This window comes from Epargyreus clarus, unplaced genomic scaffold, assembly GCF_041222505.1.
Source record: "Epargyreus clarus isolate Ecla_fem2 unplaced genomic scaffold, WU_Ecla_fem_2.2 ptg000007l, whole genome shotgun sequence".
Lineage (NCBI taxonomy): Eukaryota > Metazoa > Arthropoda > Insecta > Lepidoptera > Hesperiidae > Epargyreus > Epargyreus clarus.
Window position 1 is genome coordinate 26,416,802 of NW_027332215.1, and position 13,231 is coordinate 26,430,032.

Here is a 13,231-nt window from a genome sequence, read left to right on the forward strand (position 1 = left end):
TGCGAACATGTGAAGCAGACAAAAAGACTTGAGCACTTACTAATTGTTACGTTTACTCAGTAAACTGAAGCAAACGGAACAGAATAATTAAATGTTTTGAGTAAACGTAACGTTAAATTATGGGATAAGGGTACAGGAATGCATTCTCTCAGTGCCAGACTATAGTCATTGAGAAGGATATTAATTATTATTTAATGCGGACTAAATTTACAGATTAACCAGGAAAAGAGATGAAAATCTTCAAACGGGTGTTCATGTTTTCTTCAAACACGGCTTTCAAGAAAAAGAGAAATAAAATCCGCCCCTTTGAGAGCTACGAAGCCGCTGACAAAAGAGATCCACCAACGCTTTAAACTTTATAACACCTCCCTTTTTGTGTGGGGCGTTAAAACTAACTTCCACGGCGTCAACTTCGATAATTGGCATGCAAAATTCCCGTTACAGAAAATACACTGAACAGTTTCTTCTAACTCAAAACGAATCTTGTTACAGACATGTCTTGTTAAAAATTTCGAACTGAATGCAAGATGACGCCGTCTTATCGGTGTGCCGACAAAATTAAAGTTTTCGACAATAAAATATGTGTACCAATATAATTACTTTATGTATGTGTCTCATATTATTTGGCACTTCCTACATCCCAAACGACTCCATGGGTTTTAAGATGCGAGGTATCATCAAATTCGTCATAGTCTTCACAGGCTTCATAAGGTTGAAAAGGCCTTTTCAGTTCATTATTTTTAATCAGTCGGGTTTTTTATAATCATTACCTGTTCGCACTTATAATAGTTCAAGTCGTTTCGATGATAGTTAATGATATCCTAGTGTGTCACCAACAGCGGCGCAGCGAGCGGGGCGCCGAGCGGCGCGGTAAGCGTTGAACGGCGAAAACAAATGTAGGACAATGTATGAAGCTGACCACAGCTACGAGCGGCGCGGTGAGCGTAGCGGCGAGCGGGGCGGCGACGTATTTAGGACTATTCAAATAAAATGTCGCCTTTGCCTTGAAACGAGTGCGTTCTTAGCTCAAGATATTATTCAGTCAAGAATGGGGGGCACCGACTTAACTAAAAAAGAAGACAACTTGGCGAATTTCACACTCTTTATTATGAATACAGGAACTATCCCATCGTTCCTTATCCATACAAAACTTAACGCGCGATTAAAACAAAATTATTTGTTTCACAGTTCCCCTTTGTTACAACTTCAAGAAGTTCTATAAATACTATGGATTATAGCGATCGATTTTGTATTAAGAATTCTGACAGTAAGTTATAAACTCCAGTCGCCGAGGAGTTATAATTAAATAATTATACCTTTCGTAATAGAGCAATTTGAAAAATCGAAACTTAATATTTACCACGAGAGACGTTTCGTTATAATTAATACTTAAGTCGTAATAAATTGCAAGAAAATATTATTATAAGCAATACTGTGTAAGAAAGTGATATTTAATAGTAACATTACATATGTCATCTAATTGGATTGCATATGATTTGTTGTTTTTATATACAGATTTTGTTCAAGTCATATAAAAACTAGACGAAAACAAGACAAAGAAATGAAACAAGACGAAGATATCTTGGTTATTTTCAACTAAACTATAGAAAAAATAGTCTTAAAGTTACAAACACAGGCCCATGGACAAATTGTCTAAAGAACTTACATAAGTACTCCTAAATCTCAATCAGTTTCTTAATTTATCTTTGAAGGTGGTAGACCCTTTGTGGTTCGACTCCGGCAGCACCAACGCCACACCTATTTCTGCCTCATAACAGCAGCGTTAAGCTCTGTATTCTGGTTTGAAGGGTGTGGTAAGCGACACATACTTTTTCGAAGCGTTCCATATTTAATTCTCTCTGGGATTGATTACAGTTATCCATGGGCGGCGGTAGCCACATACCATCAGGTGGATTGCACGCTCGTCTGCTACTCCTATATTATAAATAATTATAGTTTAAAATCTAAATTTAAAAACCACGCTAATATCGCACAAGGAAAATCGTTCATCCTGATTTCTGTCGACCCTGATCTGGTGAATGGGATAAAAATATTTAAATTCATACATACAAAGATAAGTACATACATACATAAAGGTCAAGCTAATAAAAGCGTGGTAAAAAAAATATTTGTATGAATACTGGCAAGATAGCAAGAAGTTTGTAATATATAAATGTATAAAGATAGCTTTCAGTAGCGCACAAGGTTGGGTAGCGCGCACGGATCATTCCACGGTAACTCATGTCGTTGTTTTTGTGCGCTACCGGTGCTTGAACTCGGAAGCCGCGATAAATGTCCAATAGACGATATCGCTCGCATCTCACCACGACTCCACACACATACAGATTGAAACCTTATTCATTCCACACAAGAACTACTATTAGCTTCATTTTAATTAATCCCAGAAGCTGTTATATTATGAGCGAATTGTAAAAATGATTTAATGATAAAAGGAGATTAATAATTGTACAGTAAATTTATTTACTAAAGAAAATTTTTTTTGGGATTATGAAATAGTCGTAATAAATTGTTACGTTTTAAAATCGCACATTACGACGATAATATAATACAGAAGACTGTTTACTATTAAACTAACATCACATTTTAAAATTTAAAAAAAAATATAACAATTAAATATAAATATAGTAGAAGGTATATAGGTATAGTTCGCGTATAACTGCTAGTCCGCACTGAATATAGAAATGAATCGCGTCGTATTAGCAAATTGTATGACTACACCTGCTCGCAACAACTTCAGAGCGGACTTGCAGTTTGGCGCTGTCTATAATATAGGTCAGCGTGACCGTTAACGTGACTGGTATATAAGTTAAGAATACATTCTTAACTAATAAGTTAGTTAATTCTTAACTTATATTGCCCCAATGAAATTCAGTCGGCCGTACAAAATCTGCTATATAAATTCAATCAAGTTTAGACTTTTTAAGAAACATGAGTTTTGACCTGTGATCTTGACGATTGTAGATATATGAACTTGTGGCACGGTCTGTTGCCTGGCTAGACTAGATTATATAAAATAAAAAATGCCCATCGATTCGATCGTTGAAGGCAATATATTTAATATTAATAGAAATATATTTAATAGAATTTGACTAACGTCATTTACTTTTAAAAAATGAAAATGAAATGATTTCCACATTTTCTATTTATAGATGTTAGTAAGTAGCAGCGTACGGAAACACGGAAATAAAACATCATCCCGATGTACGTCAACAGAACACACGCAAAAACGAGATCAAAATTCAAGAGAAAAGGTAACGTGGAGGTCGCAGGGCCCGTGTCATATGTCACAGTCGCGTAAATTATAAAAAGTGTTTACCTGGCGAGCTCCGCGGCGGCGGGGACTCATCGTCGTCTCTGAAACTGAAAGAGAAGTATATTTTAATACCGATTCCATTGATATTTCTGTAAGTTATACAAAACCATTCAGTCGTACGAATCCCTGTCAGGCGAAAATCTTAACTCATTCTTATCTTAAATTTAAGTAGGCACTTAAATATATGGGTTTATATGCAATAAACATTACACGTCTAAAAAGTTTTTAAAAGATTTATTAAATTTCTAAAATGTTATGAGTATAGTCTACAATAAACATAGTGTAGGTAGGTTTAATAATATTATAGAGAGCCTTTAAATAGTAAAATAACATACTCGTAAAGAGAAACCTATGACTTTTTTTGTTATTAAAATAGCTTATACTGGGATAAAAATACAAAAATATACTTTTATAATAAAATCATTAGGTATTTTAACGTTTAGGGCAATTATTATCAGCACTTATATTATCTTATTGTATTCGGGAATTGCTAATCAATTTGGCTCTAATTAGGGGTCGCAATACCGAATCATTTAAGCAAAACCGACATTTTCGGTGCTGACCCCAGACAAATACCGGTATTCCGGTTTTTTTCGATATTTCCGAGATTAAGATAAAGTTAGTAATTGTTATTAAGTATTTTACTATGTGTAATGTAAATTTAATAGTATTTCGAAGGCGTAAAGATCCCATTATAGCAAGCGACGTTATGTGTTTCGAATTCATCAATAAATGAAACATATAAAATTATATGTGGAAGACTGAAAAAATTAACATCCTATAAAAAATAATGTTTTACATCAACCAGAACTCCGTAAAAGATGCCAAAAATCAAGTGAATCCATAGAAGAATACGTTGTTGAGCTTAAAAATTGTCTGAAAATTGTGAATCAAGAATTTAAATGATGACATCAAGATTGCTGTGAAAGGAATGAATATTTAAAATCACAATGTTCACTTGAAGAAAAATTCTGTAGCGAATGTAGTTTCAAAGGAAAAACAATACAAAAATTGTAATAAATATAAGGTATTTAGAGTGAAAAACGTTAAAACCAGTTACTGATGACTGTAGCTATCTTCTAGGCTGTTGGAAGTAACCTATGACCTAAACAGGCATTGAAAATAATGTCCAGAGAGCGTTGTCAGTACCTCATTTATACAATAGTACTCAAAACACACGCACTCACCTGCGGGTATTTTCATTTAAATGGCGCGTAACTCTATTTTGTTTTATTTTACTAAAAACCGAAAATACTGAAAATCCCGGTTTTTGTGAAATTTAAACCGGTATTAATAACTTAAATTTCGCACGGTATCCCGGTATTTTCGAAATCCCGAATCCCGGTTTGCGACCCCTAGCTCTAATGGCACTCGCTATCAATGGGGTTCTCCCTGCTACCACGGATCAGATGCATTTATGATATACTTATTACTAATATCTATGTCACGACATTAGAAGATCGTATGTACTGTTTAAGCAGTGATAGTCTAATGGTTAAGCAACTCTGCCTCTCAAGCGCAGGGTTCAAATTCCAGGCACGCACTTGCTTAAACGGGGAAGGAAAACAACGTGAGAAAACCTGCATATCTGAAAAAATAAATAAAAAAAGCTTTCACAGGTATGTGAAGTCTATCAATACGCACTTGGCCAGCGCGGTGGACTATGGCCTAATCCTTCTCATTCTGAGAGGAGACCCGCGCCCAGCAGTGGAACAGTAATTGGTTGATGATGATGATATAGTGTTTGTGTAGTTGTTTTGAACTTGTCGCTCATAGATCAGTGGCGCGTGTCTATTAAAACGATATAGTTTAGGTCCTTATGTTAAGTCTTCCGTGGCTAATCGCATTACACATCAAAGGTTGAGCAGGTGCAATTTGCACTCAGATGAAATGTTTATATACACACATTAAAAGTTACAGCTATAACTACAGTTTTAGTTACAGTTTACAAGCTATAACTGCATGTAGCGACATACCCATAGCATGCATGTATACCCATATTACTGAACTTTTTGGATACAATAGCCGCAGTCACGATAGAAAGTTTTCAGTTTGAGCTTTGAGTTTGAGAAAAATCGTTTTAGCTACAGTTCAAAATCCTAGGTACCTACTTACAATCCTAGGTATTTACAAATTCTGTAAGTACGAAGGAAACATTGAGTATTATAACAGTAAGTATTTCTTTTTTTTATTTTTATAATATAAGAGTAGCAGATGAGCATGCAGTCCACCTGATGGGAAGTAGCTACTGCCGCCCATGGACATCTGTAATTAACCCCAGATAGGATTATATATTCCTATCTGAGGTCGGCCACAGATGCGCCGCTGCCACTGAGGACTAAGCTGGAACGGCTCGGAAAAGTATGTCTCCGATACCAAACCCTTAAAACTATAATACAGCAGCGCTTTACACTGCTGTTATGAGGCAGAAATAGGTGTGGCGGTGGTGCCGCCGGAGTCGAACCACAAAGGGTTCTACCACCTTCAACCAGTATAGCTGAAGTACAATAATAGAAGTCCTGAAGAAAAACATTTTATCCAAAGGGTATAAACATCTTTTAACCAATTTACATTTCAATATGGTAAACCAACTATCTGGTAGTATTTTACAGAAAAAATAAATACCGCATCACCAAATTTACACACGCAGTTAACGAAAGGAGACGAATAGGGGTGAATTAAAAAAAAATAAAACAATTGATAGTTCAAAAACGGTAACACTTTTACTAAGGTCATTTTATTTGTCTGATAGGTCAGCCTAATATATGTTCTCCCTAAGTTTGTCGTGTTACTTACGGGGCACCCTGTGTACATATATACATATACGTAATATGTACGGAAAATAATATACCTTGAATAAATAAGAAATATTTTACATAAGCACGAATCAACTTTTAATAAAACGTAGACGGTGACGCCAGAAATGCAAAGCTGGTGTGAACGAATACGATATGAAAACTCTACATAAAATATAAACCCTATTTTCCTAAGAACCTGCTATTTCATCCCACTATACTGGCCTAAAACCCGATGACACGCTCTAAGCCGAGCTAAAAGTTCGACCTATAAATGCAGAACGCTGCAAATAAAAAGTATTTCGTAAAAAGACAGACAGGGATCCTACATTTTTATTCCGAAGTTTATTGCTAGACAATAAATTATGAGCGCGATGTTACTTAATATCTTAAATTAGGCTTTAATTCTAAGTCCATATCAAACCCCAGTTTTAGCCCAACCTAAATTTTACTAGATTACTTTTCTACAAAGTATTTTTCGATGAATATCGCGATTTTATTATATATTCTTACGAAGCGGGCATAGTCCCGCAGCTTGAGTGCTCGTAGATTTCAACCGATCTATAAACTTAAGCAACGTCGAATGCGGCCGGAGGTTAGAGCCGTAATTGGCAAATCGGAGGGCACGTCGAACCGTTCGATTGCGGTTAATATTGTAGGACAGCAGTCATTAAGCCTCGTCGGAGGACTACAGAGACCCGTACCAACTCCAATTTATTTATTTATTTTTTATTTTATTGATCTAATTAGAACGGCCGAGGCCACTTACACTAACTAGACAGATCTAACATACAGACAACTCACAGAACTCCAAGCATACAGACATGATCAGCTTCCAGTCATCAGCAAGCACATCACAGTTCGGATAATGATCCATGAGCGCGTTTAATGTCGCAAGTGTGCGCGGAACAGGTGATTTAGCGCGCGACACAGTGCGGGAAGGCGGAACCACAAATAACTTGTGCTTTCGGCTTCGTTGATAATTGTCTGGGACAAATATTCGGCAAAGCTGATTGTGAAGTTCCTGCGCCTCAACAGCATTATGTAAAATCTTGCACATAATTTCAATTTGGTTGAGGTTTCTACGGACCTCTAAAGAATTAAATCCTAAGTGACCCAAGAGGAATTTAGTTGGGTACAGATACGGGTAGTAACCGTATTCTCGTTTATACCAATAATACGCGTTAAAGCAACATGGTGGATGCTACAAACCCGCAGTTGTGGAGATAAATCCGTTCCCATCCATGGAACATCAAGAGAATTGGAGCCAAACTTACATATCATTTATATGTGCCAATGTTCTTGTCCTCACTTTAAAATAACAGAAGCGTCTACCTCCTTCCCGGAAAACAAATCGCTAAACTATAAATCACAATAAAAGGTATATATGTAAATCAATGGCACGCACGGTGAAATATATAATATACAAAAATGAAATCCTTATTACATATTATAATAAGACTTGACATTTAATTAATTAAGTGGACACTTTTCTTAAATGCAATTATAAGTCAAAACTGTAGTTATAATAATTATTATTGATTTATATTAACAAAGACTCATTAAATTATCAATACTTCAATAACTCCAAATTTCAGATGTATAAAACTGCAATAATAAATATAAAAAAATGATGTGCCTCCAATTACAGACAGTTAATTTTCATTTTATTTTTAGGCAGTTAAAATAAAATAAAATTAAAGAAAATCCTCACCTTATGTGCGGCCATCCCCTCATTGAGGTGCCCCGCGAAACAACCGAGACCGTCAGTTTCATCATGGAGAAATGCTATCGTTTTCAGTACGACCGGGCGATTCGCAACTCTGTCTGATACGCACGTCACAAGAGCTCGAAAAAACGCGGAAAAATGCCAAAAAATCTCGTATAGTTTACTATGTAGGAGCAATTCACCTCCAAAATTTTTTCGTATAAACACGGCCAGTGGGTTATTGGGGACTCTGTATTTCAAGGACGCACACGGGTTTTTATTGGTCTTTTTTCTATCACGCCGCAGAAGAGGAACGACGGGCGAGAGTCTCAATATTTGAATTGTAAACTAAATTGACAAAAATCGCTTATGCATTAAACGAGTCGATACCTCGAGCCCGGTCCACCGATTAGATTCACAAATTCGGTGGTAACAAATACAATATTCGTATAAAAAAGTATTTTACTTGACAATTTAGTATTAAAAAGGTCCGAATTTCTTCCTGTATCGCGTCACTCCCCGGCGAGTCTCCAAACGTTCTGTCAAGACTGGTAGCTTTCGTTCCCAAAAATTCTAATACAACACGTCAGTGTACGGATTTACATCGGACATATTGTTTTACAACTTTGCTCAAAAATGATTCGTCAGTCGAAAAACATTGCTTTTATAAGAGTTATCCATGAATAATTCCTACGAGATAAATTCAACAGGAAATTTTGGTGGTCACTGTCATGATACTGTTCTATTATGACAAATATAATGTTTTAAGCAATTGCATGAACTGAATTTATTAAATTACACATAAATTACAAAGTTAGTCAGGATGCCATCATGAACCCATTACTGTCTCACATGTAGGGCCTGATTCCATGTCCAACCATGTCTAGATGCAAATTGTTGCAAAATAAGAAGGACCTGAGTAATATAACAGACTTTACATGCTTTGCGCCCTTTGAAGAACTTTTAAATTCGGATCACCAGCTTGTAGATCGAAATTCATTCTATCGGGCTATTAGTATTTTCAAATCATGACAAACGCTTGCGTACCGCTAAACATAATAATAAATCCACTAGACTATCTTATGAGACGACAACTACACAAATTAACTAACTTTATCCAAGCACTGACTGAAAAGTAAACTGAAAAGTAGCTGATGTAGAAACTATATAAGCCATCTGTTTCTACACAATACAAAGTAACAACTTACGACATAAACAGGAAAAGAAAGATTAATGCTATTTTGCGTGGATACAATTAAAAGTACGATATTTAAATTATAAAATTATGATTTAAGACTGTCAAATAATTAATAAAATATTTAAAATCAACTAATAATGGTTTTATATTTAACATTTTTTTAAGAATTTTCAACTTTTCATATCTTGTCTAATTGAAAAACCTAAATTCAAAATTTATCGGCGTTTATAAGTCTTAAGAAATTAAAAGTTTTAAGAATAGGTAATTTTTCAATATCTCTCAAACACTATAAAAACGCTTACATACACATTTAAGGTATACTTATCGGATAAAAGGTAAAATAGAAATACTTATACGGGAATGCTCTATGGTCCTCATTCGTCAGAAAAGATGGTTGCTCAGTTAAAAACCGGACTTATTACTACTCATTCATAATATTTCTCACGTGTCTTTATCTATATTATGTATTTACTTTAAAAGTATCTACCTAAATAACTACGTTCACTAAGTAGTTGACAATGGGGCTAAGATTTCGCAGTTTCAGATAAAACCAAGAGTCAGTTTGAAATCCTGGTGTTTATTTTTATATTTATGAGGAAAGTATAAATTACATAGTACATATGACTGACATCTTCGTCTGTTACAATTATAGACTCTGTAATTAACCCAATAGGGTAATAACCCTGAAGCCTATTTAAAATAGGCTTCAACCAGTCTAATTCATAACTGTCCATAAGTGGCAGTAGACAGATGTACTGCATGCTCATCTGCTACTGGTATATATAAAAATCCAACGATGCACTGTTTATGAGCAAGGAATAGGTATCGTGTAGCTTTAGAATAATCTGTCATTAAAAAAATTAAGTTATATGAAATTACACCGATGTACCTACCACATACAGGTAAATATTTACCTGTACCTGTATCTGTATGTATATATGAACTATTTCCTCTATTATATATTATAAAATGTTTGTTTGTTGTAAATGAATAAATACGCTCGAACATGTAACTCGACCCTCGAGAATACATAAAAGTATATGTCAATATAAAATAGGTCAAATAAAATTAGTACAAAAGTCCACGACGGGTCATGGTCACGAAGGGACATGTCCTGTTTACTCCTTTTGTATTGATAGTATTAGTTATTGTACTAGAAAAAATAATCAAATTGGACACTAATAGAAATTTGTTTACAAAATGTACATATATACAAAAAAATAAATACAAAAATATAATAACTACCATAAAAAATTATCACCATCGCTGTCCTTGGGCAAGGCACCCAAGATGCTGGCAGCATTTCCTCTTTAAATAGATATAGGAATTCGTTGAGCCAAATGCGCGCCTATTCGATCTCCAGAGACGTCGACCAGACGTGTTGACGGTTGTTTATACAACTGCCAAGCATCCGGAACCCTTGGACCTAAAGGTTCAAAATCAAACGCCACAAATATTATTACACAAACTAATATATTTGTGACGCTTGGTGTTTCCAGTAGTAGTAGCCGCCGCTCCCGCGACAGATGTAGACACCTGCAGGTGAGGAGCCAATGTATCGATACAAACTAGCACACTAGCATCCTTCCCCCGTCCAGGGTAATAACGGCATACCGTCGGGCAGATTGCCATCGTCACGTGCGTGACCATTCGGCTCTAAACAAGCCGGCACATTGACAGTGATAAAAGCCCGACGAATGACGTCATAGATGGTAGCAGGGCGCGATAAGCGACCACTGCGCTGACAAGAAAGTCCATGGTGTCCAAATAGATCTACACACATACGAGCGTTGAATTAAAATGCGACACTTTAACTGGACAACCTATTGATGTTATATTGCTTAGAAAGTAAATTTTGGGAGGTATTTCGTACATGTTTTGACTCCCCTGCTCAACTAAACGACTGACAAAAAGCCAATTTGAAATTGAGATTTATAAAAATTTGGAGATACTTATAATATCTCAGAAAGTAAAATGACTTGGCCTTGAAAGATTTCCACACAGCATCCACATGTCAGAGCCACCGAGCGTCATGAAACTGCTGTAAAAAACATCGGCTTAGCAAATCATCTAAATATGTTCAGTTTGAGAGTTATATTTAACTTACTCCTATATTATAGGAATAGCAGACGAGCATGCAGTCCACCTGATGGTAAGTAGCACCTACCGCCCATGGATATCTGTAATCAACGCCAGACAGGATAGATATTCCTACCTGAGGTCGGCCACAGATGCGCCCTGAGGACTTAGCTGGAACGCCTCGGAAAAGTATGTCTCCTTTACCACGCCCTTCAAAACGGAACACAACAGCGCGTAACACTGCTGTTATTAGGCAGAAATAGGTGTGGCGGTGGTGCCACCGGAGTCGAACCACAAAGGGTTCAACCACCTTATTATTTAAAAATAATATCGTCATTAGCCAAAAAGACCGGGATGACAGCTCAATACATTGTATTATAATTCTATCTTTATATACTATAAAACCGCGTTCGAATCTCAAGCGTGCGCCTTAAAAATTAATAAACTATGAAGGTTTTTTTTTTAGTTCCTAATAAAGTTTTCGGCCGTATGCGACTCATAAGAACCGAAGATAGAAAGTTTCTTATGAATTGGCGCAATGCCTTTTTATTATGAGAGGGATCGCGTCATAAAACTGTCACTTGTATGGAATGTGAGTTGCTTGTACCCCTGAAAATTAATTAGAATTGCTCGTGTGAATATAAATGGAGGCTGTTGTTTAAATAGTAAGAACCATACACGCCGGTGACACGTAAACCACGTGCACCTACACCAGACAGTGGTCTTCCACCTCTAACAGATGTGATGACTTGCTTCTAGTCGTCAAGCGATGGCGCCCTTACTATTTCTAAATTACAATTAACGTTTTGTCAACATCTTGCATAATTGAGGCTGTTAGAACCAGAGTAACCTAACTACAAAAAACGATTTACAATATGGAGAAAAGTAAAAATGTATAGTCCGCTCTGAAGTTGTTACGAGGAGTGTAGTCATACAATTTCCTATGGTGACGCGATTCATTTCTATATTCAGAGCGGACCAGCAGTTTTACGCGGACTATACAACATTTTTAAATTACGAAAATACAGATAGGTCAAAAATCATTAAAATGATCAGCTAGTCTCTTTGCCTAATGAAAACCCCGTTAGAATAATCACGCCGAAATTTGTGTATAAGCTGCAGACAAACAAACGCAATTAATATTTAAAGTAGGTACACTTAACACAATCACATAAACGGGTCTCACATCATTTGCAATTCGGACAATTTATCACGGACAACACGCCAAAATAATTATAATAAGGTTATGTCATAAGTACTAATACTATCTATGATGTCCGTTGGGACAACGAATGAAGTATGTAATTTATTTACCGCAAAGATTGTTTTTTGTTTAATGTTCAAGAGATACTCATATTTTTTACACATATCTATATTATGATTGAAGGAAAAATACCAATACGTTTGAAAATATAAACGTAGGTAGATAATTACAATTTAAAAGAAGATCTCCCGGTGACTTCTTTTGAAAGCAAATTGCCGATAATTCGCCCATAAGCTTCAATAGAGTCAATTGAAAAGATTGTACTGTAAAACGACGGTATTTTCTTGATTCCATTTTTTTAATAAATCTTCGAACCTTTTCTACCTTTACCTTCCTTCGTTACGTATTCCTTATGAATAAGGTGGAAAACTTAGAAATCAATATCGGTTATACATCCTGAATGCGTAGGATGTGATTTTCACCCACTCGCGGATACCTTTATTTTTTTTGTTTTCGAGGGGGAAACCTTCAAAAGGTACCCGACGACGTGGGAGCGACGCCGGGTTATGTGGGATTTTTACCGCACTAAAACCCCCCCGGTGGCCGTCCTCAGCGCTTGGTGGAGAACTCCGGGATCTCCAATGGAACACAACCGGACTCCTCCAAGCGCGATATCCCGGTCGGGCTCTGCCGTGGGGGGAGCACTTTACGCTCCTCCCTCACATCTAGTGTTTACGACGGCATGCGACCACACATGCCGCCGTCCTTCTCGGGGTTGCTCTACGGACGGTTTGAGCTCCCACTCTTGCCGCCGGCAACCCCGGAAGCCCCCTTTTAGGCGCCTCTTACGACAGGCAGGGGATACCGTAGCCCTATTCTAGTCCCGGAACTACAGGGACAACTCGCGGATACC

General features: G+C 36.6%; 1 protein-coding gene across 1 annotated transcript in view; it reads right to left on the bottom strand.

The window, feature by feature from the left end:
• LOC140743748 (ecdysone-induced protein 78C) overlaps positions 1–13,231 on the bottom strand; it is a 97,454-nt gene that overhangs the window by 77,471 nt on the left and 6,752 nt on the right. The window contains exon 2 of the mRNA XM_073075297.1: positions 3,338–3,381. Coding sequence (XP_072931398.1) covers positions 3,338–3,381 — 44 coding nt within the window. The remainder of the gene's footprint in view (positions 1–3,337; positions 3,382–13,231) is intronic.